The sequence below is a fragment of the Syzygium oleosum genome, unplaced genomic scaffold, assembly GCF_021117445.2.
Source record: "Syzygium oleosum isolate NSW1041296 unplaced genomic scaffold, Sole_v2.1 Sole_v2.18, whole genome shotgun sequence".
In the NCBI taxonomy this organism is placed as follows: Eukaryota; Viridiplantae; Streptophyta; class Magnoliopsida; order Myrtales; family Myrtaceae; genus Syzygium; species Syzygium oleosum.
In genome coordinates this window covers 5,113,940-5,140,600 of record NW_026607502.1, presented here as the reverse complement: position 1 = coordinate 5,140,600, position 26,661 = coordinate 5,113,940, and the positions used below count along the sequence as shown (strand labels likewise).

Genomic DNA, 26,661 nt, shown 5'->3' with positions numbered 1-26,661 from the left:
ACGAAACATTCGCATCTTCGTCGCCGCACGATGCCTTTGCTTAACGGATCAACGCTCGGTGTGATAAAGCATCACTGACCTAATTATTATCTTATGCAAGTCTCCCTCAAGCATAAGTGACATTGATTTATCACATAAAATACCCTAGACATACTTCTCCACTCCATTCATCCTGTCTGGAAGTCTTATGAAATAAATCAATAAATCAAGGTATGACTATTGAGTATCAAGTTGAGCATACATGATCTTACAACACCATCACACATTAACACCCAACGATTACTTTAGTGGTCAGCTCAACCAACGCTAACCAGACTAATGTATAAATATAAGAACAAACTTACTCACTATCAACGAGCTTCAAAGCATAAAATCACTCACACAAGCTGCCTTTTCTTCTTTTCTTTCTTATTCCCCTGCTTTTCTTCCAACCCATCAATAACTATGTTCAGGAACATTCTAATTCAAGTAGATTTACATTCTCTGATTTGCAATCACCAGGAAACAAGAAGATTTATGTGAGCAAGCACAAGTGAGCTCTTCATTGATTAATCACAGTATAGATAAAGAAGGCATGGACTAGTGTTAGTTAAATTTGTTTCTTGAGTTCCTCTCGGCACCAAAAACAGCCTACAGTGTGACACTTCCGTTGTTGATCTCAATCGATACAAATCACTTCTTTATCTGCACTTCTGAAAATGGAGACTCTGAACAGAATATCGTCCCTATCGACGAGCTCAAACACGCAGACATCTCCTTTGCACAGGCAAGCTTCTCTCGTGAACGCGGACCAGCCGACTGTCAAGGAAGCAACATGGAAGCGCTAATAGACCCGGAGCTTCACCTCCCATGATCGGTCCGAATAAACAAGAGTCACCGTTAGCTGGTCTTCCCAAATGTACGTCTTTATGAACTCCCAGGGAATGTTCTGCTCACATAGTAATTTGATGACCAACCAATATATGAGAAGCAACGACCATAATATAAGCATGCAAATTCATGAGAGAAGCAGAGAAGATGTAGATAATTTAAGATCTGGCTCATCAATTTTCTGTTAATATGATTTGGCAATATCACATTATTGAAAAACGGATGCTCCGATTCAAATTTTTAGCTTTTTCATGAGCAGTGACAGGGCTCAGACTTGGAGAACTGTGGAAAGCTGGCTCTGAAGAGCTTTCTCGGCATTGAGACTGTTCGATTTGGATCCGACCTGCATTACAAAGAGGAGAACTCTCACAAGCACCAGTATGAACTCTTCATGAATTGACCATGAAATTATTTGACATGGATTGCAAATCAATATGCATGATCGTTTTCATGCTCTTCTCAGAAGATATAACCGAGTAGATTTGGCAGCTCCCATATCATCATCTCATCAATCGACAAAGAAAAAACTTCTTAAAAGGTTTATTAGGATTTGAAAAAAGATTAAAAATAGAAAGCATATCAGCAGAAACAAGACTTATAAAGCAACAAGTGACCGACACCTAAAAATTTTAGATTTGAATGTGGCGCCATCAGCAAGTGTGCATCTGAATTACTATGAACCTCACAAATCATACAGAAGAATTTATCATCTTGGAAAGCTCATATCTAGGGAAAAAAACAGAAAAAACGCACTTTTTATGGATTCACCACTGATGAACTGAACAAAGGAGTCATAATTAGGAATACTGAATTCCTAGGAAATCTAGATGGCGTCAAGTGACACTTCCATTGTTCATCTCGAACAACATAAATTAGGTCCTTACCAACACTGCTGAAAATGGAGACTCTGAACACTATGTCGTCCGTATCAATGAGCTCGAACACACAGACATCTCCTACATAAAGGCCAGTTTCTCTTGCGAATGAGGACCAACCGGTAGTGAGAAATGCCATATCTCTATGCTCATAGCTCTTCAGCTTCACCTGCCATGATCTGTTTGAGTACCTAAGAGTTGCAATCTGCTTGTTCTTTTGGACATATTTCCTAAAGAACTCACGAGGAACACTCTGCCCAGTAGGTGTTTGAACAACCAAAATAAGATTAAGAAAGGTGATAGAATAAGGATACACTCACCAGAGAAACATGCACGAAATGTAGATTTATGATAAAATTTGCTTATTTCAGGAGTTTTAATCAATTTTTTTTACTTGCAATGGAAGTTATTAATCATAACCACTTAACCTGCAATTTCCCATCTAAATGTTGAAGTATATATGCTCATGGACAAAAACCAAAGCCATCAATTTTCAGACAAGATATGGATAGGATTCATATTTGAATTTGACTTATCCCAAGAACACTTCAAGCAAAATACCATGTTCCTACACAAACCAAATGAATTTGGTGAAAACTAGAAGATAAAACAAAATACAAACAACGACCATGCTTGAATTCGACATTGACACCAACAAATAGAGCTCCAGACCCTACCAAACGTTTCTGAACATAAGTAGGCCGCATAACCACTTTGAAAAAGGGATGGACCGATTTGAATTGGCTAGCTAATTCAAGACTGGTGAGAGGCCTTGGACCTGTAGAACCACAGAAAACCAGCTCAAGATGACTTACTCTGCTTCCAAATTGTTTGATTTTGTCTGCACTCAAGAAATGAGAACTTGATGTAGTAAATTCTTCATCATCTTCAAATTGGAAGCAATTTATTAACAACATTTTCCACACACTTCATCAATCAACATATAAATATAGTTTATTAAGATGCTTTGAAGGAAGTGAACTAGAAAATAACTGATCGAGGAATGAGAGTCATGCCGAGAAGGAACATGATGTAGAACCACAAGTTGCACCTCCAAATTCTCGTGACGAGTCGTTTGAACTTGGCCAAGAACAAAGCATGGACCCCTCTGAATCTTCGATTTCCATGACATTTTCCTCTTTTCGCGAGAGAGATTCGCCCTTCGGGCTCGATACATCAGTTTGGATGCTCGAGGGATAATCAATCTCCGAAGCACTCTTATCGAATATTATCACATGGAAAATGGAGTCCCCTTCATATTTGAAGACTAAGAGGTGATTATGACCAATTGAATAATGCTCCATGAATTTTTGCAAGCCTTTCGACAACCAAACCTTGTCATTGTCAGTGTTTTCTAGTTTCACTGGCCAGGTTGAACCACCTGGAACCTTGAGAAGCACCACACCTGAGAGATCTTTTGCATATCTTCTTAAGAAGCTTTTTGGAATTCCCTGTGATGAAAAATCATGGTACATCCTTTGCACTTATTTACAGCTAAACTCAAGACGCCAAAAGAAAAACAGGACGGAAAATATAGGAAATCTTTCCTTGTACAAGTGCCAATATTAATTCTATATTAATAAATGTTCATTTTCACAATAATAATGTTGAGAAATGATAGGTATGCTAGGACTAATTTGCTAAATCAGTATACTAAATAGCGTGATAAATAATAAATGCATTTCCAAACATGCGGGTCATATTCAACTTCTAATAAGAATCCGCTGCACAACTTATTAGACCCATTTGGAAGACCAGACTCAAATTTTTGCCCTTAAGGTTTTTAATTTTATTTTATTTTTGTCCTTTTTGCTAGATTTAAACAGTTTGTTGCAAACCAGAGACGACCTTGATGAACAGCATGAGCTGTGAAATTCAAGAAGATAATTGAAAATGTAATAAAATCACTTCATGACTCCGTTTTACAAATGAACTCACTCTCATCTGATTTTCAAATGATGTGGGTCAAATCTTGCGACATATTGGGTCCAGTTCACATGGACCACAAGCTTAAACCATTCCATGATATAGTCAGAAGACATCTTATGCGTATGGTACTCTCAAAGCAGGATTACTAGCTGTTTCTCGTCCCAAAACCAAGGAAATGTTCTTGCATGTACAGAATGAGTGTGCGATTTCGAGAAGTAAAGCCATGCATGCAATGTTAAATGAAACAATGGCATGAGATGGTGGAGGCGAAATGGAGAATGTTGTGGAGCTACTGCGTGAACTCACGAGCTTTCCAGATTCAAGTGTGTCAGAGAGTATGATCTTGAAGAAGCGAGGACCACTTGAATTTAAAGCCTCCTGCTGCTGGGCACGTTCGTCTTCTCTCTGGCGGCGGCCACGACAGCAAGCCATGTAGTAGCGACACTGAATGCTCGAAGAAGAAGAAGAAGAAGAGGAAGAAGAAGAGGATGGTGGTGGTTTTGGGTTTCCGCATGAGCCTGCAAAATGACTGTTTGGCCTTCGCTCTTGATTGAAGCAAATCTTTCAGTGGGTTTATGCGCACGATCTTTTATGAGATAGTTTGTGTAAATAATGGAAGAAATGTCACATAAGAAGGATTGAAAGAAAGGACGGAGTTGAGCGGCTCGATGAACGGTGAAATCAGGAATGGGCATTACATGTGGCTTCGCTCCATGCTCCTGCTTTAAGTGACAGTTCTGATCATCAATCAATTTACTGTTCTTATTGTTTACACAAAAAAACACCTACTTTTAGTTATTATTGATAAGTGATGTTTAATTGATAAGCACCGACTTTTTATTATTATCCACAAGTATTAGACTTAATCGATAAGAGTAAAGTTTGGTCAACAATAAATAGAATAATTGACACCTTGAATGGAATCGACAACTCGCTATGCAAGTCATTGACAACATTAGTAATTGACGAGAGCTTGCATCAAGACTTGAGAAGTTGATCAACAAATTCATCGACAACGGGCAATCGATACATGGACGTAATTGCTGGGAAGTTATGTTTTGTTGCCGCTAATTTGCTACAACTTCTTCCAAATAAGTGCTCTAGATAATAGGATTTAGTAGATAACACAACTTTTTGTAATCGCAATTAGGAATTTATTTGTTTATTTGAATTCCAAAGTTATAACCACTATATGTAACCGTCGATTGTGGGCTATAAATAACTACATTATACTCTTTGTAAAGCCCCGATCAATTAATCAAAGAACTTAATGTTTTCGCAAATATATCTTTATCTTTACTTTTCCGCAATTTAAATATCTTTCAATTGTTGTACTTTAGAGGTAGTTTTCAGATCTTCGTGATCGATTAAATTTTGAAATTGTATTTTTATCATTGATTAAATTCCAGCAAAGCTTTTCATGTCGTTGGACTGTATCGTTGACTGAATCCCATTGAAGCATACTTTTTCCTTATGTTCCATTGATACAACTCATGTCCATAATCGCCATAAAACCCATCTCCTCCTAGTAAAAATCAAAGAACGGAATTTCGGTGAAAGGTATTTCGTTGTCGACGCACATCTTTTGGCATGCCCAATGGGACAACTTGTAGTTCGATTTGAGGATATTTAGGTGCAATGACAACCATTCTATTTCAGAAATTAATTTCTTCGGAGAAGTTTCGAGCAAAAAAACACGTTTGATAACAACACAAAATTTCTATTCCAAAACAGAAATTTGTTTGATAACGGCACAAAATTTCTCCATCTTCGGTGGCCGGAGAGTGGACCGGGCAGGGGGACGGCTGTGACGGGGGCGGCTATGGCAAATGGCGGGTGGTGGATGGCGTGGGAGGCGGCGGCGGATGAGTGATGCGGCAATGCGGAGGATGGCGGCCGGAGGCGGCGCGATGGGAGGAGGGCGGCGAGTGCGGAGGCGGACCGTGAGGATATTTAATGCCAAGAACAAGGAATGCAAGTGGCTACGCAGAGAGGTGAGGCCGAGCCTGGGCAGAGATGGCAGAAGCTGGAGACTATAGGCTCGGGGACGCTACGCACGCGTTAGGCAAAGTGGTGGCCAAGCAGGGTCCGCCACGGCAAGCAGGCTGGGAGATGGGCGCATGAGTGGTTGATCGCCTAGTAGAGAGGATCTAGCGATTACTTAAAGAATTTTAACTTCTCATTTCTCGTTCTAGAAATAGAAAAGCAAAAATTTTAACTTCTCATTTCTCGTTAAACTTATTTCTAGAACAAAATTTATTCTAGAAATAAAATTGGAATCATAAGCACATGCCGATTGCTCCAAACCTATTTCCCTAATGTAAATGAGTAAATGTATCATTATCATTCGCAAAATTTCTTAATGCCAAGAACAAAGAATCATCTAGAGTCTGACATCGCCGCGAGTAACGATCCCAATTGTAGTGACACGGCTGTACACTCCAAATCTTCTACCATTAACTGAGCGGCAGCGATGCAATGGGAGCTCTGGTGGATAGAGTAGCGAGAACGGTACCAGCGTCATCCGCGATTCAAGCTGAAACCCTAGGCTTGCTCGCTGCCCTCTCTCTCCTCGAAGCAAAGAAGGAAGAAGATATTGTACTTGAATCTGACTGTCTGTCTTTAGTTCACGTGGTTAACAGCTCAGATCAAGGTAATTGGGAAGCACATGCTCTTATCGTGGAAGCTCGCAGGGCCATGGGCCGGTTCAAGAACATTTCTTTAGCCCATTGCAAAAGAGAATCCAATAGTGTAGCGGACTGGCTTTGTAAGACCCATAGACAAAAAAATCTACCCTCAAATTGGGTATCTCAACCCCCCAATCTCTTTGGGATTTACTTTGTTTTGATGTCTCTGACGTGGGCTTTGGTATTTGAAGTACTTTCAGATTCGATAAAATTTTGTTTGACCAAAAAATAAAAATAAAAACTGAGCGGCAGAAGTAGGGCAATGCGAGGGGGCATGCCTTCCCAGACGTCTCATTGAAGAACCATCAAGAGAAGTTGCATCAAATCCTCATACGTTTGCCACCATGAAGAGATTGTTTGAAGAGCAACGAAATGGTATAGCCAAATACATTATGAGTCACATGTCAGACGTAATTGAGCCGATCATCATTAATGCCATGAATGATATGTTTTTGAGGTTAGGATTGTCCAATCAACCACCACTATCCAATCTAGTGGTAATAGAGCACGTTCCTACTCCTCCTTCATTTATTGATGCTTATAATGTTGGTTAGAGTAGTCAACCCCCTTGTAAGAAGTATGCCAAGGCCTGAATATTCTAATCTAGGTCACAATGATGAGAGTAAGCAAGCTGATGTTGGTCAAATTAACCAAATTGGTGACAAGGATCTAGCAAATTAAACTGGTCAACAAGCCAATCATTGCCAAATGTTAAATTTATAAGGCTAGTTCTACTCAATTTGAATATCCTATTAGGTCTAACATGCCGATTAACGTTGATGATTTGGCAAGACCAGCGTTATCGCCTAGGGCACAAATTGGCCAACCAAATTTATAATTGAACCTATCTAGGTTTGTTGAAGAAGCTCGACAACGATTGGGAATAGACAAATGTGTTATCATACCTATTTAAGGAGACCATATCCTGGATGGGTCGATAATCAGCCTTTTCCAAGAGGCTTTGAAATTCCTAAATTTGCCATTTTATTAGCGAAGATGAACAATTGATTATTGAACACATTGGTCGATTTATAACGCAGTGTAGAAAAGCAGGGACAAATGAGTTTTTAAGACTTAGTTATTTCCTTTGTCTTTACTGAAAACTGCTTTTATCCGATACACTATTTTACCACCAAATTCGGTGTGTAATTGGGCACAGATGGAGAGACAATTTTATTCTCAATTTTATAGAACAATACTTGAGGTATCAATTGCTGATTTGACTACACTCTATCAATACAATAAACGAGTCGATCAAATAGTGTGTTGCTTGATTCAAGAAGGTTAGAAATAGATGCCTCACTTCACTCTCTGATAAAGAATTTGCAAATTTGGCTTTCAATGTATTGAAATTTAATCTTAGAGAAAAATTTGAAAGCCAATTTTTTATTGATTTATGGGTGTCTAAGTATGAGTAAGTACTTAAGGACGGAAATAGAGGGCCACATGAAAACTTCACACAGAATGTGGCTTACGTGGAAAAACTTGTCAGATGATGAATCTCACCAAGATAAGATTTGGTAAGGAAAAATCGAATTTGCAGATGACAAGGAGGCACATGATGACTCATAATTATCTAATTTAAAATAATCAAATGATCGATGTATCATTCGATTCTTTAAAAGGGGCATATGTTTACACCAAAAATGACAAACTTTGGATTATTATCGACAAGTGATAAATTTAGTCAATAGAGCAGAGTTTGGTTACCAACATTTTGGTTATTATCGATAAGTATCAGACTTAGTCGATAAGAGCATAATTTGGTCAACAATGAGCAAAACAATCGATAAGTTGAAGTGAATCGACAACTTGCTAAAGAAGTCATTGACAAAATCAATTATTGACGAGAGCCTTTATTAAGACTCAAGAAGTTAATTGATAGAGTCATCAACAGTGGGCAATCAATACAAAGACATAACTACTGGGTAGTTTTGTTTTGTTGACGCTAATTGAGGGAATTTATAACTTATTGTAGATAAGTGTTCTAGACAATAAGAATTAGTGGATCACATAACTTCTTGTAACCGCCATTAGAAAGTTATTTGTTTATTTGAATTCCAAAGTTGTAACCGTCATATGTAATGGTTGATTGTAGGCTATAATTAGCCACATCATACTCTTTGTAAAGTCTTAGTCAATTCATCAAAGAACTCAACGTTCTCGCAAATTTATCTTTATCTTTACTTTTTTGCAATTTAAATATCTTTCAATTCCCGTACTTTAATGGTAGTTTTCAAATCTTTGCCGTCGATTAAATTCCGACGTTGTTTCTTTATCATTGCACTTTATCATTGATTAAATTCCGACAAAGCTTTTTATGTCATTGGGCTTCATCATTGATTAAATTCCGTTAAACTATATTGGGTTCTTGTGTTCCATCGATACAACTCCCGTCTGGAATTGTCATGTAATCCGTCTCCTTTTAATAAAAAACCGAAAAACGAATTTCGGCGAAAGACTTTTCGTCGACAATACAATTTTGGCAAAAACACTTGTTTTGTCACTGTATTGGATGTTTCATTTTATCGTATATCCTGCTGGATCAAATTGCTTTCATCCTACCGATCCAACTCATTACTTATCGACAACAACGATGATAAAAATAAAAAATAAAAAATCCATTGTTATTTGGCTAAAGTGGGTTGGCAACATTCATCATACCGCATGTAGTCAGTTAGTCACTCTCGACTCTTTATCAGATTGTAACTCTAGAAAACACTACTACATGATTTCAAAAGTCAAAGTATTGGTAAGCAATTATTTTCCTTGTATCATCATCCTTCTCTAAAATGTTCAAAAAAGCTCCTTTGTCATGGGCATAAAACGTCACCTCTTATCATTATTTTTTTTTGCCAAGTTTTGTTTTTTTATCCAAATTAAACTTAGCAATTTATTAAATTTTTCCCAGCCGAAAAAATTACATAAAATCTCGCTCCAAAAAAATGATAAATTGTTGGTTCAATTCCATTGTTGGGACCAAACAAAGGAATATCAATGCCATTTCCTTTTATAATTTCATTCCATTCGGTTCCATTCCATTCCGAATTTTATCCCATTCCAAATCTGTTTCTATCTACAAAACATGTCTATATGTTTCATAAATTTGTTTATCGTCTTCTTCCACTTTCTTCTGCATTTTCCTCTGTCCCTTCTCACCAAATGTTTTCATCTCTTGCTGACGACATTTTCTCATCGTCGGAGCATTCGAATGCCTTCGTTTCATATCACCAAACCATCTCAAATGGACTTCTCTCATCTTATCCTCAATTGAAGTGATACTGACTTTTTCTTGCACATCTTTTCTCGTATGCCCGCTCATGTGACGAAACATTCACATCTCCACCGCCCTAACATCGCTGGCCTTTATTATTGTCCCGTAGAATTATCCCTCTAAGTTTTAAGCGATATTCATTTCTCGAGAAATGATTACGTGACAGCTCCATCTCTGCCGCTCGTTTTCCCCTTGAAATCGGGTAACTTTTCCCATCTCAAGGGGGAAATGAGTTTGTAATATATTGTTCCTTGTATTAAAAGAAAAAGGAAAGAAAGTAAGCGGAGTTTTTTCTGGTTGCCCATCCCGTGCAAAATGAAGTGAATGGTTCTCCTTGCACCATTATCACATGAAAGTGACAGCACCGAAATGCTAGGCATCCCTCTTTCTACCAAAAACTTCACCAACACTAGCAAGACTAATATACAAATATAAGAATAAACTCACTCACTATCACGAGCTGCAAAGCATCACACAAGCTGCCTTTTCTTCTTTTCATTCTTCTTCCCCTGTTTTTCTTCCAGCCCCATCAATGACTGATCTCATGAACGTTCTGATTCAAGTAGATTTACTTTCATCTGATTTGCAGTTACCAGGAAACAATAGTATTTATGCGAGCAAGCAGAAGTGAACTTCCTCATTGATTAAATCACAGTATAGATAAAGGAAGCATGAACTGGTGTTAGCTAATTTGTTTCTCGAGTTCCTCTCGGCATCGGAAACAGCCTAAAGTGCGACACTTCCCGTTGTTGATCTCACTCGATGCAAGTCACTTCTTTATCTTCACTACTGAAGATGGAGACTCTGAACACGATATTGTCCCTATTGATGAGCTCGAACACGCAGATATCTCCTATGCGCAGGCAAGCTGCTCTTGCTAACGCGGACCAACCGATCCCCAAGGATGCAATGTTGAAGCGCTGATAGACCCGGAGCTGCACCTCAAATGATCGGCCCAAATAAACAAGATTCACCATTTGATGTTTTTTTCGAATGTATGTCTTCACGAACGGCCATGGAATGGTCTGCTCACATAGTAGTTTGATGATGAACAAATGTATGATAAGAAACGAGCATAATATAAGCATGCAAATTCAAGAGCGAAGCATAGAAGATGTAGATAAGTTAAAGCTCTGGCTTACGAAATTTTGTCTATTTATATGACTTGGTGATATCACGACATTGCAAAACGGATACTCTGATTCAAATTCGGAAGCTTTTTCATGAGCAGTGACAGGGCTCAGACATGGAGAAGTGTGGGAAGCTGACTCCAGAGAGGTCTCTTGGCATCGAGACTGTTCGATTTGGATCTGACCTGCAATACAAAGAGGAGAATTCTCGTAAGCACCAGTAGGAACTTTTCACGAATTGACCATGAAAAAGGTTTTAACATGGATGGCAAATCAATATGCACGATTGTTTTCATGCTCTTCCTAGAAGATGTAACCAAGTAGATTTTGCACCTCCCTAATCATTATCTCATCAAAACAAAAATCTTCTTAAAAGGTTTTCAGGATTGGAAAACAGATTAAGAATAGAAAGTACATCAGCAGAAACACAACTTATAAAGCAACAAGTGACTGACACCTGCAAATTTAGATGTGAATGTGGCGCCATCAGTGAGTGTGCATTTGAATTCATACAGAAGAATTCTTCATCATCTTGGAAGGCTCATAACTTAGGAAAAAAACAGGAAAAGAGTGCACTTTTAATGGATTCATCACTGCCGAACTGAACAAAGGAGTCATAATTTGGAATACTGAGTTCCTAGGTGATTTAGACGGTGTACAGTGAAACTTCAAGTGTTCATCTCAATCAACATGGATCAGGCCCTTACCATCACGGCTGAAAATGGAGACTCTCAAGACAATGTCATCCCTATCAATGAGCTCGAACACGCAGACATCTCTTACACAGAGACCAGTTTCTCTTACGAATGAGGGCCAACCAGTAGCGAGACATGCTATATTTCTGTGTTCATAGCACCTCAGCTTCACCTGCCAAGATCTGTCTGAGTACCTAAGAGTCGCGATTTGCTTGTCCTTTTGAATATGTTTCCTGAAGAATTCTTGAGGGATGCTCTGCCAGTAGGTGTTTGAATAACCAATATATGATTAACAAAGGTGATAGAATAAGGATAAGAGATATGTGAATTTATGATAAAATTTTCTAGTTTCAGGAGTTTTAATCAATTGTTTTTACTTGCTAACGGAAGTCATCAATCATAACCACTCAACCTGCAATTTCGCGTCTAAATGCCAAAATATATGCTCCTGGACAAAAGCTGTAGCCATCAATTTGGAGACAAGTTATAGATAGGATTCGTATCTGAATTTGACTCGTACCATGAACACTACAAGGAAAATAACATGCCATCTGGTTTCCTACACAAACTAATTCGACTGGGCAAACACTAGAATATATGACAAAATACAAACAGTGATCATGTTTGAATTCGACGTATGCCACTGGAAAAGAGCTCGGGATCTTACCAAAAATCTCTGAACATAAGTAGGCCGCATCGCCACTATGAAAGAGGGATGGTCGGATTTGAATTCGCTGGCTAATTCAAGAGCAGTGACACGCCTTGGAACTGCAGAACCATGAAAAACCAGCTCAAGATGACTTACTCTACATTGAAACTGTTTGATTTCGTCTGCATTTGAGAAATGAGAACTGCACTAGTTTTTATCAATTAATTGACTACGACATTCGCATCGATGGGAAAAATAATGTAATCTATAATTTCAAGATAAACATGATTTGATGTGGTAATTTCATAATCACCTTCAAATTAGAAGTAAATAATTAACTAAGATTCCACAGACTTTATTAATCAACATATAAAAATAGCTTATTTGTTATTAAGTTATGAAGAAATTGAACATGACAAGAACTGAGGTAAGAGAGTTATGCCGAGAAGGAACACAAGTCACACCTCCAAGTTCTCGTGACGAGCTGTTTGAACTTGGCCACGAACAAGGCACGAAACCCTCTGAATCTTCAATTTCCACGATATTTTGCTCTTTCTGCGAGAGGAATTCGCCCTTGGGACTCGATAAATCAGTTTCGATGCTCAAGGGATAATCAATCTCCGAAGCACTCTTATCGAATATTATCACACGGAAAATGGAGTCCCCTTCATACTTGAAGACTATGAGGTGACCATGATCGATCGAATAATGCTCCATGAATTTTCGCCACCCTTTGCACAACCAAACCATGCCATTGTCATTCTTTTCTAGTTTCACAGGCCAGGTGGAACCACCTGCAACCTTGAGAAGCACCACACCTGAGAGATCCTTTCCATATCTTCTTAAGAAGCTTTTTGGAATTCCCTGTGATGAAAGTTTATGGTAAATCCATTGCCCTTAATTATAGCTAAATTCAAAGATACCAAAAAAAGAAAAACCAGGAGACTTGACATTTCACCCTGCAGATGAATGATCAATTTCCACAGACAATGCTGTCACTATACAACTGCGGAATTCAATTGTCCAATCAACGTTCATCTTTCACAATAATAATGTTGAGGAATGCTAGCTATGCTAAAATAAAATCGCCAAATTACTATACTAAATAACACGATAAATTATAAACGGGTTTCCGAACAAGCGGGTCATGTTCAACTCCTAACAAAAAATCCGCCGCATAACTTATTATACCAATTTGAAAGACCAGACTCAATAACCTTTCAGAGATATCCATGACCTCGTTTCGCAAAAATAACCCGAATAAACTTGGCCTTCAGGTTTTCAGTTTTATTTCGATTTTTATCTTTCCCTTTTTGCTAGAATTTAACAGTTCATAGCAAGCCAGAGACGTCCTTGACGGACCAGCTTGAAGACAATTGATGGGTATGGAACGAACTGTGAAGTGGGGACGAACTCACAAGCTTTCCGGAGTCGAGCGTGCGAGAGAGCACGATCTTGAAGAAATGAGGGCTGCCGATCGGTGGGGTGTCAGGAGTTTTCTCACCCCGCCCCCCGGCACCTTCGCCTTCCCTCCGGCGGCGATGACCGCGCTGATGGCGACGGCGAGCCATGACCGATCTCTGGTGACTGTGACTGACTGATTGACTGACTGACAGCTGAAGAAGCGGAGAAGAAGACGAAGAAGAAAGAGAAACAATGGCTGGCAGGTGCAAGAACGCGTGCGTTTTCGTGCGTTTTCGTCTTTTACCGTCAGGTTCGGACAATGGCTTCTGCTGGTTTGGTGCCTTTCCTTTTCTGTACGGAGCCACGTGTCTATCTATCTCCTAGATTTTATCAACTAGTGTTTGGGAAAAACTAACGAAACCTTATTATTTCCAAGGGCAAAAATTATAATTCTTTTCTCACTTTTTAGTCAAATCACTCTTTTGCCTCAAAATAAGGTAAGACAAATTTGTTTCGAGCGATAAATACAAGATAATAAGAAAAAATGTAATGACCATTAAAAAATAACAACAACAATAACAATAATAATACGGGTAAGTTTGATTTTTTATTTTTCATATATCCTTCATTAGTTAGCCGTTTAAAAGGACCGTGGTTGTTGGGATGGCATCGTTATTATCGTCGAAATGTGTAAAAAAAAAGTTACTTTTATTCTTAATGTTTGGTTTTGTTAGCATTTTAGTTAATTTATTGTTTCCGTTAATTAAGTTTTCTCTCATATTGTATATTTTTGTCTTAAGTAAGGTAATAGAGAGAATTCCTACACGAAGTGAGATGAAAATATAGCAATTCATCTACATCCGAGACAGGGTTCAGCCTAAAAGTCATCGATCACCCTACAATTTACATTTTGATTACAATTTATATTGAATAATTCATTAATTCATAATTTTATAATTCATTATTTTTTATTTCATAATTTTATTTTTTAATTTTTAAATTACAACCAAACAGGAACAACCGCTAGGGCATTGTCTCACATACAAACGAAAAAAAAATATTTAGTTGGGATGCATCGTTATTATCATCGAAATGTAAAAAAAAAAAGTTACTTTTATTCTTAATGTTTGGTTTGTTAGCATTTTAGTTAATTTATTGTTTCCGTTAATTAAGTTTTCTCTCATATTGTATATTTTTGTCTTAAGTAAGGTAATAGAGAGAATTCCACGAAGTGATATGAAAATATACTTTGACCCTTTAAAAGCCATGTGCATTACACATACAAACGAAAAAAATTGAGTGTTAATGAAAGTTCGGGGCAATATTATGTAATGATTGAAAGTTTGAAAGCAAACGTGTACTATCACAAAACTTCATAATTTTTTTTGGTAATTTCCCCTTATATACTAATTCATTAAAAAGTAAACTATATTATCAAGCAAATCAAATGAGAATATTTGTTATTTTATTACTATTCCAACTCTGCTCTAGCATCATTTCCGTTGTTAAACTTACTAATATTAAACAATAACATGAATCAAACAACACGCAAGGGTGTGAGTACATTAATCTATATGTGGATCATGTTAACGAGTAGTTAGTCACTGGACGCTCAGCCCAGTAGGCAAGGGGATGGGGGTGGTGACGCGTGAGTGAAGAGGCAAGGTTTCAAAATCTACATATAGCATACAATGCACCAATGAATATTCTCACTTTCGAAAAAAATTAATTTTTAAAAAGTGAAAATCGCTTAATTTGATTATTAAATCCTTTAAATAAGAGGTTAATTAGAAAAAAAACTACAACTTTACATTGAGTGACAATTCTGGCCCGGAATTTTTTTTGTCTCGTTAAAAAGCACTAACTTTTACTCGTGTCCCAAATTTGGCCCTTGTGATATGAAATTTTCAAATTGTTCAAGCAAGATTTGAGATTTAAGTTAAAGTTTGTGATTTTTTATAAGATAAAAAAAAGTTCGGACCAAAATTGTCACTTAAGGTAAAGTTGTTGTTTTTTTTAATTAGGCCTTTAAATAAGTGCCCACAAACATTTTTTCATTAAAATTTCTAGACAATGGCGTGTTCTTAACTCTCAAAATAAAATAATTGGCATCATATCTCATAATGATTCTTCCCAAATAGGGTTAAATTATCAAAAACCAAAAACTATTACACTTGTAACAAATTTACCCCAAACTTGTACAACCTGTGATAAATTTACTCTCTGTTAGTTTTCGTTAAATTTTATTGTCAAATCGGTTATCGGTTTAGAGTTTTACCCTCCGTTTATCACAGGTGTATGAGTTTGTAACTTTTCGTGGTATTAATTCGATTTAACGCAAATTAACAGAAGATAAATTTGTCACAAATGTATCAATTTGAAATTTATCATTATATTAACCCTTTCAAATAAGACAACTTACCTTTTTTACCATAAGATCAACTTTCCCCACCTCCAATACTTTTGACATAAGAGCATCCAATGCTCCCTCGAGCATTGTGATTTGGGATTGAAATTCCTTTGGTAGAAAGAAAAAAAGAATGAAATAGAAAAGGAACAAAAAGGAACAGAGACATCATCATTTTCATCACTGCTTCACCTTTTAGCTTTCCTCTTCTATGTTTCTGTTTTTTGTGAAAACCAAAATAAATGTTGTTTTACAAGATCCTCTCTACACTAATGATTGGAATCTTCATTGCTCGATTGGACAAATTAGCCAAAGGGAGAGAAATGAAAAATTTGGAGATAATTTTTGAAAATTTCTCATTCTCTCCATCCCACATAGTTTTCGAAATCCTCGTTTTTTTCTCATGCAAATTTTCTTTCTCTTTGCGTATGTGTACGGCGGCGCCGCTGGCCTGAAAGTCCAATATCGCTGTCGGAGGCCACCCTAGGTATGGGCCACCAAAGGCTGGAGGGACATTCATGGTGGTCGCTGACACTGTAGACACACAATTATTTATAGACATTCCAACAAATTTTGGTCGACAAGTGCAACCTCGATAAAGACTACGATGTACAATTTTGGTCTCTCATAAGATCTTTCCAACGGTGCCCATTTGCTCAAATTGAGAAGTTGAATTACTGGATATCGTGACTTTCAATCATAGTCATTTGATCTTGATGAAGCTGGAAAAACTTGTGATTTTAATAGATTAAGTAATGACATCACGTTGATTTGGTCGTAAGTTTTCCAATGCCTTGAAAATCGCTTCGATGGGAGTTTTCTTGAGGGAGGTATCGTGACTTTTCACCTCGATACGTTCGGCTCAATTTACGAAAACCCACGATCCCGACACTCTTTTGGAAATCTGCATTTTTGGAATGTTCAGGTCGCTAGCTTTTTTGTTTAGGTTGAGAATCATATTGATCGGACATCAAATGAAAAAAAGTTATACGCAATCAAATTTAGTCCTATATTATTTCGAAAAATTCTACGTTTCTCCATTATACTTTCACGTTTCTCTAATCAAGTTCATGTACTTTAAATTTTTCTAATCTAAGTTCTACTTTCACAAATTTTTTTTAATCAAGTCCCTTTGACACCAAATCCAACTTGCGTGGCCGTCGGATGATGTAGTCGTGCGGCGTAAATAAACATTTTCCAATGTGAACGTCCGCATGTTCATCAAACATTAAATTTTGCTCAAACTGCAGTTACACACCTCTCATTCACCACTTCAACCAAGACGTCGTCCCTTGAATTCAGCAGAATAATACTAAATCCAAGTCCTGTATCTCAAGCAGCGCCTGCATCTTAATGCGCCACCAGCCGAAACTGTTGATGCAGTGTGAGTTTCTCCAACTCAATCTTCGTAGATGCCACTTTGTCACGACCAAGAATGAATAACTGAAAAGTAAACCTAACAAAAGGAATTTACGCGGTTCGGTGGTGTGCCTGTTGTATGGCGAGAGATTGACGAGATGGTTTTACTATAATTGGCAAAAACAAGATTACAATCGCTGGAATACTCAACACTCAAGCATTTCCCAATCCTAGATAAGACCTAAACCCGCAAGAATTGATCACAAAAAAGAATTTTTCTTTGATTCTCAACTCTTTCGGGTGACGACTCTAAAAAAAACTCTTGGTTTTCACAAGTTCCAGATACAAAATAGGCTTCGAAATAGGGTTCAAAACATGTCTGGATCAAGGCTGCGTCGGAGCCGGGCGCCTGTGAAAATTGGCCTAGGCAACCTGCTTGTTGCGCTGGAAACACGTTCAGCTATTAGACGCCGGTCGGGTGCCCGACCAGCTTGGTTGGCCAACTTGGTCTAGGCACCCATACCTGGCCGTCAGCCTGGCCACTCCGTGGCCTGGTGCACCCGCTTGACGTCCTGCTATGTTCAGGTGTCGGGCAGGCTGCCTTCACGCACCCTCCGTTCATCCCTCTCCTTCTCCGAGCCTTCACGAACACTTCAAGCGTACTAACAAACAAGAACTTCGAGCTATAATTAACAGAATCAACCGGCAGGGAAACAAATGTAATGGTAGTGTAGTATCTTCTTTTGTGCCAAGAGAATTTTGTTTCCACGAAAAATGTCTCTTTTGATCAGCAATCATGACAACAGAAGTGTCTAAATGTGGCGAAGTGGGATCGTTTTAGCAAGGCCTCAAATTAAGCCTTTTCTAGTCTAGTTCTTTTAGGAAGTGGTCTTGTGTGAGGACGGGTGCTGCTGTGAGCTGTGAGCATGAATGTAATCAAGGAAGCGCGTGGGTCAATCATGGATCTAACGGTCGATCAGCCACCCATAACATGGGAGATTTGGACTGGGAACACGTTTGGATGTTTGGCTTCGGCCGACCTCGCAGTCGTTACCAGCAAAGTTTGGCTTGCTTGGCTCGAGCCCTCACTGCCTGCCCATTGATCAAGTCTCACGTCAAAGCATGGAAATTTATAGCAAGTGTTTTTGCCCCTTTCTCAGTGAATTTTTAATGGTGAAATTAAGGCAAACAATCCTTAAGATAAACGAAGAGTTACATTTAGAGCCAAAAGGCTTCTGCAAGGTTTAGAGAGAGAGAGAGAGAGAGAGAGAGAGAGAGAGAGAGAGAGAGAGAGAGAGACCTTGCTTCGGGCAAGTACTGAATGTAAAAAAACTATTTTACGCTTATAAACTTTCCCCTTTAATGTTTACTCTTCTACTTTTCCTTTCGGGGATTCAATCAATGTTACAGAACACGTACAAACCGCACTATGCTAAGGCGTCAGACTCCTTTATCTCAGAGCATTAGCAATGCAACATGGTAATGATATAGTGATCGTTAGTCAGCAGGGTGCCCTTCGCTACGTGAAGCACCTTCCAAATCAATTTGAAACTGGGCCAGGACAATAAATCACGTAACTGCTTGAGCGTGGGCGTCATCCCGTTGACCCAACATGGGTTGTGGGTTGTGGAACCATATATACTCCTAATCTGACAACTCAATGTCCGATCTGCATCGAGAACATATGTAGCAATACATCAGTTATCTCCATCGGTGAGCATGCAGAGAGAGAGAGAGAGAGAGATGTTCTGATCTAAGACTAGAGCAATAAATCAAAATGTTATGATCCAAGATTAAAGCTATAAATCGATAATTGGGTTCAATCTAACCTTGCCAATCATCACAGATCTATGGGAACCCTCAAGCCATCGCGTGCCAGTTGCACATTGATTCCTTCTCTGATTCAAACAATTTAGAAGTAAAGATCAGCCTTGTTCTTGATCCCTAATTTCATAATTAGAAGAAAGGGAGAGGAGGGTGGCAGAACTATGGATACCACTTGTTCCCATACATACATAAAGAGGAAAAGTATGCAAAAACTATATCGACAAATCCTTGCCTTGGAAACATAGTTTTTTAAGGCGTACAAATTGACACTTTTAGTTGATAAAAAAAAAGACGGGCACTTTTGATAGACAAAACATGATTTGTTGTCAACCAGATGTAAAAAGCCGCTGAGAAAGTCTTGATGAGTAGGTTACCTTCTTGACCACTCAATAAGAGATTCATTGTCCTTGTCGTGGTCAAACTCATGAGTCATTCCAATTAGTAGAGCTTGCTTTGGACATATCCTCTTGATGGCTTCAAGACTCTGTGTAAAAAAAAATCTCAAGTTTCTCAGATGCATCCTCAGGAGATTGCTCCTTCGGGCTCAAATCAGTAATAGTAATTAGTATCTTAAGTACAGTGTTAAACCTGAGGCAAGCAAAAGTGAACATTATGAGATCCTTCCTGCAAAAGAAGTAAGCTTTTGAGCACAGGATAATAATGCTGCCACGAAATTAACAATATGATATGCTATAACAAACCAATACTGCTAGCACAGAAAAGAGGGTATGGGCAGATACGTGTAATGGTAACATGAAGAAAGAGTCCCCAAATTTCTGTGTAGCCCATAAGTCAAAATACAAATCTATAGATTTATACCTTACAAAATACTCACAAACTGGCCACCAGCCTAAATAATTACCATAAATAGGGGACAGCACAAATCATATTGCTTAAAGGGGACCTTATTCTAAAGACAGTATTCCATGATTTAATATGAAAACAGCCAAACAAGTAAATCTGCTATCAGAAAAGTGACGGTTCAACATAGCATCTGCTGTAATAACTTCTAACAAGTAAGGAAACCAACTAATAGTTGTACTCTCTAAGATGTGACGCTAAAATAAAATCGACCCTAATAGGTAAGGGAATCAGCTGGGAAATATCATGATTATAGGCACTTGGACTTCAAAACCTGCTAACATTTGCAAGAATGACTATGTAGACCTACCCACAATCACTACTCTTCAAGATCAAGTCTTTGTAGCACATAAATTATTGATCTTTTGGATATGCTTGGTGCATAAGGGCGTTATAATGGAAAGGGAACACATTCCCTCATATTTATCTCATTTTCCGAACAGAAAGACAGCCACACTCAGTTATCTACAACAATCTTCTTTTACTATCCCTCTCAAACAAGAAAAGATTATCTACTTTGAACTCAAAATTCTTCACGACTGGTATTCTATACACTTGTACATTAACCACGAAGAGTCTGGAATAGTTACTGATGTTGTAACGAGCTCCATGAAACGAAACCAAAGAGTGATAGACTTCAGCACATATTTCAATCAACCACTTACTGTGATAAAATAAAATATGTTTGGACGTATCTTATTCAGTACCACGTCCTTGGATCGATATTCTCATGGTTCTTTTTACATAATATCTAAAGAAGCAAACAATCATAAGAAAAGTCTAGCAACTACCAGCCAAATCAAGCATGCTCTACACCATAAGTGCAACTTAAATGTATGAATCATAAAGCCACATGTAAATGAAGTAAAACATCAAAAGACTTATTCATAATTCTATAAACTGTAATTGCCACAAAAATTCATCGAAACTTTAAATGAAAGCAAAGTTTTATTGGCAGCCTTCAATCAAAAAGATGCCATCAGGATAGCCAAAAAATTTATGACCTTGTACAGAGTGTCCAAGATAAGAAGATCCAGCTGCCAAACCCCTTTTTTGGAAATAACTGCAAAACAATCAAGTTGTTTAGTCTTTAATCCAAGAAATCTAATGTTGTGTCTTCGTGAGGTGTAGATAGGAATATATTTATCAACGTCTCTATCTGTCTATCAGCATGTGTAACTACGTGCTCGCAGTGCTTTTCTATTGTCTATGTGTTTGTGTTTCTTTCTCCATATACTTTCATTATCTGTTGTCATCCTTCGGTTCAGTGAAAGTAGGATCTTCAGAAATAAAAAAGTGTTTATTTATGACATTAGGATTGAATGACTAATTCCCTTTGTCTTCCATCTTTGATTTTATGATTGAGGGCTGTAGTTATAAAATTTTCATGAACAACCAGTCTGCTGCACAAGACCACATATCTCAAGTAACATATGGTGTTCAGGCATGTAATACAACTAAGCAGGAGCTTGTAAGTAGAACCATCATATGAGACCATGTCCACATTATAAAAAAAAATATTGATTTTGCATCCTTTTCCCTAATAATTTTCCTGTGAACATGTATTAAGCAAATACCATAGCTTCAAGTAATTAAGTACCTAATAAGCAACCTGCTTATTGATGGAATAACTCATATTGGAGGAAAAGAATAATAAGCTTGAACGAACAATACATTATTAATCTGATAGAAACCTGAGTATAAAACTGAACTACCACTTACGTCAATTATCCGTCATCTCTACAACGGATACCATTGTTTGATAGAAATCATGCAAACCGTTTTTGGGAAAGCTGAAGTTTCAACTATGCACTACACTTAAAAACCCAAGTCAAATTGTTTTTTGCTGCTTACTAAACCTCACAACTTCAGTATGTATGCCATATGACATAGTTAATTGTGCCTTACAAAAAGATTTGAATTGCAGATTCATGTTCTTACACTCACCTTGCTCTGTGCTTGGGAGGAAGCGAGATACATCAGATATGTAAGCTACCTTATATTTTTCTCCAAAAAGAAATCCAAGGCATACATAGTCTTCTCCATGCATCACCTACATCCACAAGACTGAAAATGAAAAACCTATTCTGAAAAAAAATTGTAGATAAAAGAGCTATATAAAAGATGTTGGCAAATCACCGGTAGGGGAAAAAATTGCAGGCCTGAAGCAACAAATGATTTCTCACAATTTTCCTCAATAACCTTCCACTCAAGCTGTGCAACTCGTCTCACCTCCTGACCTTCCTTAAATTTCTTCCGAACCAAGTATGGGAATTTCTCTGCAATGCTGTCTCAAAGAACATAAACAGGATCATTTAAGTACCACTTATCATATTAAAAACCTCAACATGACATGTCCTGTGTAAATCCTCGCTATGATTACAACACCCTTTGCAAGCCCCCACCCCCAGACCCAAAAAAGAAAACAAGAAAAAATCTCCACAAAGAGAAAAGTGAGATAAAACTAGCCTTTTGTAGTGCTCGTGTGTGATCCACCATTTCTAAGTTAACAAACAAATCAGAAAAAACAACTTATGTTGCTAGAATGAACATTAAGAGAAAACAAGACATGAGAGCTCAGTTCTTGTAGGCCACTCGTCATCTGTATTACCAGAAGAATGAAAATACTCGGCAGCTTGAACATATAAAACCTGAGGTCTTGTGGCTCAGCAACAAAGACCTCATGCAGGAGTAATGATATTGGGGTCATGCACACAGTGATCAAACTGAAAGGATACTTGAGAACAGAAAGATACTTTCAAGACAAGAAAACAAAAACTGAAATAGATGAGCATCTCGATACTTATGCAAAATAAATTCTTACATTTAACTGATGCTAGTCTGTCTGCTCAATGAAAAGCATGCAAGGTCACGGGCAGTGATTCAAAAAACAGGGTACTTTACAAAGTACTAATCCTGTTGATGCCACAATAATTGACGGACTTTTCTTTGACCTCACAAAGTCAAGCATAAGAAACACAAAACAAGGGAGCTTCTACTGAAATAAATTCAGGCACAATAAAAGTAGTATATAAGACAGAAATGATTGCAGCAGAGATGAGAACATTGTGCCCACTGTTTTTGTTTTTCTTTGAACGGTGCTCAATAAAATATATTCTTCCTTAAATCATACAACCTATGGTTAAAGAAATTCATCCGCTATGGTAGGAGCCTAATATTTTTTGAAACAAGGCCCAGAGAGAGTATAAAATAGTTGCAAGAATTAACTCTCGTGAGTCTAGAAGTGTACCTGTCCATTGTATGCTGACTCAAGTATATAGGAGTTGGATCAATGTCATTCGTGGGACTAAAAGGTTGTATGGCACGAACATCATCCAGACCAAGAACTGCATCAGCGTGTTCATGAGTCAAGATTATCTGCAGTTTGCACAAATACTAGTTTTAGGCTCTAGCACTTAGAGATTGCTTCTATTGCAAAGCATTTGACTTGACGGTGATAAACAGATAAACAAGAAAATGAAAATCCTAAAAGAGTGTCAGAATGGTATATATTATGAAATAGGTACTATTGAATATGCTGCACTAATCAGCACAGCCTACTACCATGTGATTTGAGCATTCTCTGTAGGAATAGTTTTTTGAAGATAGAACCAGCCACAGCTGACTAATGCTCCAAGAGAATAATATTGATATTTTCTGTTAAGACAGTTTAGCTTTTAAAATGGAAAATAAAAGATATAAAAGAAGTGATCAACCATTTAAGCATGACCTAGTAGAACATTGTTAGGAATATTCAAATTCTCTCCTAGCTATAGCCAGAACGTTAGAGAAGGCCGATAGCAGAAATGATCTAACATGAATTAAAAGCAAAGTCCACCAAAGATACACCATAAGATACGTGTTGCCGTTTGCAATTTTAAATCCGTTAAAATAGCAGTGAAAGCTCTGGAATCGCTCCGCAAGAACATAAAATTGCGAGAGGTATGATGATGTTTCAAATACATGGCTCTATTTTCCCCATAATGGAATTTGATACTGCCGGTAGTCAGATTTTTCTACATTTGACACAACACCAGTTAGGCCAACATTGTTCTCTTTTATAGAACTTTGAACTGAAGCTTCCAATTGAAAAAAAAAAAAAAAAAAAAAAAAAAAAACACAGATTGTGCAAGATGAAAGTCCCATGTGCGATTTTAATCCTATAGTCAAATCCTAGAGTTAGTAGAAGTTATAGTCCAAGGAGGTTTGAGACTAAAGCAGCCATTCTATCCACTTGGCCCTCAGGAATACGTCCTCCAGAATAGAAAAAAAAGTGATAACCTTGACAAGTCTCCAATGTCAGGGAAAAAGAAGTTAAATACTTCAAAACATTTAATAATTTAACAAACATGACCCACACCAGCATAAAACTAGCTGGGCCCTGAGTGTTTATAATAAAATGGAAAGTACTTCCTGTGTCCTAGCTTATGATCTGCATGAGAGTAAACAGCAATATGTTCTAATGCAACAAGATGGAAGAAGGAAGGTGTGTGTGGGGGTGAGGGGGCTTAAACTTATTCCTTCTACAGCAGCAAATATAGTTCTCTAAGTATACTACTCATGTTACTCCTGGCATCTATGGGTTATAACATATTTGATCACATTGTTTATATAATTTCTTGAGCCCAATTTCGTATGAGGCCATTGAAAATATCTCCTTTAGACAGTGATTTACTCGGATGAACCAATCAGCAAGTCAAATGAAAAAGTTTTGCATTTGTTGTTGGTTAGAATCATCTTCATCTGTGAATTGCAGAATTATCAATAAACTAGTGGCATCGTTTGTTCAATCTGTAGAGAGATTTGCATACACACAATGACAGCCTAGAAGATCACCCTTCCCATCGGGTGATGTATGTGGACATAATACTACTGGCACAAATATTTCCATGTCATATAGTACTCATGGATGATCTTGTGTGCAAAATGATCATTCAACAGTCCACGCGCCTTTTTAAGAACATTCATATAGAATCAACGAATACAATTAACAAACTGGAAACTTGATGTGAAGAAATCCATCAAGATCAGTCACATGTCAAACAACTGGAATTGAAAAGAGCAAATAATTAGTAAATATAAATCAATCATATATACAAAAGAAGTACATGGGGATAACTCACTGAATCGACACAAGGAATCTTATATAATGTAAACCACCGAACTACTTGCTCCCTGAATGTCTTCCCAACGTCAATCAATATATAGCTATGCTTAGTATTATTCGGGCAGTAATCAATAAGAAGAGAAGTATTGCACCTGCAATTGACAGGATGAAAACTATCAAATCTTCATTTTCAAGGTATGAGAGATCGTTAGAACTCAACATCGAAATTTCACCATGATCTGCCTCAGAGGCCGGAGTAAATTATAAGCAACCTAACAAGTGAACAGGCGACAAGCAATTGTCTTAAACTAATAGCAGGGCTTTTCCCAATTTTCCTGAGAAACTGATGCAGTGAAGATTGATGCAACTCACAAGGTTAGTTTATCTACTTTAGATAGCGAAGCCAAACAAAAAACTCTTCAGTTTTGACCAGCTCAACAGTAGTGGAAATGAGATAATGGCAATGCTGTGCAACCTAGCCCATCATTTAAGAAATGGGTCTATGATCCATCTTGACAAGTCAGCCACAATATGTTGAAAAAGACCACTTAAATGTGGTGGATAACAGCAAAACAAGATAATCTGCCATATATCCATGTGACTACCATGAATACAAAATAGGCGTCGTTCCAGTCCAAACGATGGTCCAACTAACCAGTAGAAGATAATAAGCCTCCAACAAAGTCACCAAATACCAAATGAGGCATATGGTCCAAGTTGCACTCAACGACCACTTTACCACACCTTCTCCCTTAACAGATAAAGGCACTGCCAGTTTTAACCTGCTCAAACTCATCTAAATGGGGCCATATTGATATGTTTTCTCAAAATACCCAATGCACCATCAACACAACACGTCCATACTCATACTTGCAACAGGACATCCACACACAACACCGCTCTAAACATTCCAAAATCAACGCACGGGACAAACAACGAACGGGGGAACCAAAAAAAAAAAAAAAAAAAATCCCAGCGACTCCTCGAATATTTCAAGAATCTATTCCAATCAAAGACCGAATCAAACGCCACAACAAACCACATTCACCGATCTCGGTCCGAAAAAACACAACGCATCACCGCGAACCCAGCAATAGGGAGCAATCGAATCGGCAGAAGCGACACGGGCGGAACGAACCCCGTACCGGTAATTAGGGTTAGCATCCGGCGGGAGCAGGAGCGACTGGGAGCAGACGCGGCACGGCGGGTCCGACGGCTGGATCAGGCACCTCGCATTGGGGACGGCGCTCGAGCACCCCGTCCCCAGAAAGATCAAGGCCGATCCGCCGCCGCCGCCCCCGCCGCCCCCGCCCCCGCCCCCGCCAGCCGCCGCCGCCGGCCCGTTCGAGGCGCGGCTCGGGCCGATCCCCGCGCCTCCGACCTCCATCGATCCCAAAGGAATCACAGAGAGAGCTCGGCGATGGCGTGAAGAGAACGGTGGCTCCGCCGGAGGAGCGCGACTCAAGATCCGTCACGCGCGAAGCGCGTGTATTTATATATACGTTAACGGTTTTTTTTTGGGCGGGGGTTTCGCGGCCGGACACGTGGCGGCCTCGGAGTGGTCGGGGCCCCGAGATGGACGAACGC

The 26,661-nt window shown here is 38.4% G+C and overlaps 2 protein-coding genes, 1 long non-coding RNA gene and 1 pseudogene across 3 annotated transcripts; 1 reads left to right on the top strand and 3 right to left on the bottom strand.

Moving 5' to 3' along the window:
* Positions 1 to 658: 658 nt before the first annotated feature.
* Positions 659 to 13,811, bottom strand: LOC115693250 (B3 domain-containing transcription factor VRN1-like; annotated as a pseudogene).
* Positions 10,106 to 13,365, bottom strand: LOC115693257 (B3 domain-containing transcription factor VRN1-like). Its single transcript, XM_056319486.1, has 6 exons — positions 13,347 to 13,365; positions 12,574 to 12,973; positions 12,128 to 12,228; positions 11,473 to 11,716; positions 10,778 to 10,950; positions 10,106 to 10,660 (listed from the first exon to the last, which is right to left on the bottom strand). The coding sequence occupies exons 2-6, from the start codon at positions 12,857 to 12,859 to the stop codon at positions 10,391 to 10,393; spliced, it is 1,074 nt and encodes a 357-aa protein (XP_056175461.1). The 5' UTR covers positions 12,860 to 12,973; positions 13,347 to 13,365; the 3' UTR covers positions 10,106 to 10,390.
* A 4,560-nt stretch (positions 13,812 to 18,371) lies between the features above and the next one.
* LOC130140393 (uncharacterized) lies at positions 18,372 to 18,916 on the top strand. Its single transcript, XR_008818408.1, has 2 exons — positions 18,372 to 18,521; positions 18,556 to 18,916. It is a non-coding gene; the product is annotated as an uncharacterized LOC130140393 (long non-coding RNA).
* On the bottom strand, positions 18,673 to 26,547 carry LOC115693253 (putative hydrolase C777.06c). The gene is made up of 10 exons (XM_030620228.2): positions 26,220 to 26,547; positions 25,091 to 25,226; positions 23,218 to 23,345; positions 22,107 to 22,254; positions 21,915 to 22,020; positions 20,972 to 21,030; positions 19,695 to 19,730; positions 19,481 to 19,590; positions 19,109 to 19,177; positions 18,673 to 18,948 (listed from the first exon to the last, which is right to left on the bottom strand). Exons 1-9 carry the CDS (start codon positions 26,459 to 26,461, stop codon positions 19,120 to 19,122), a joined length of 1,023 nt encoding a protein of 340 aa, XP_030476088.2. The 5' UTR covers positions 26,462 to 26,547; the 3' UTR covers positions 18,673 to 18,948; positions 19,109 to 19,119.
* Positions 26,548 to 26,661: the final 114 nt, after the last annotated feature.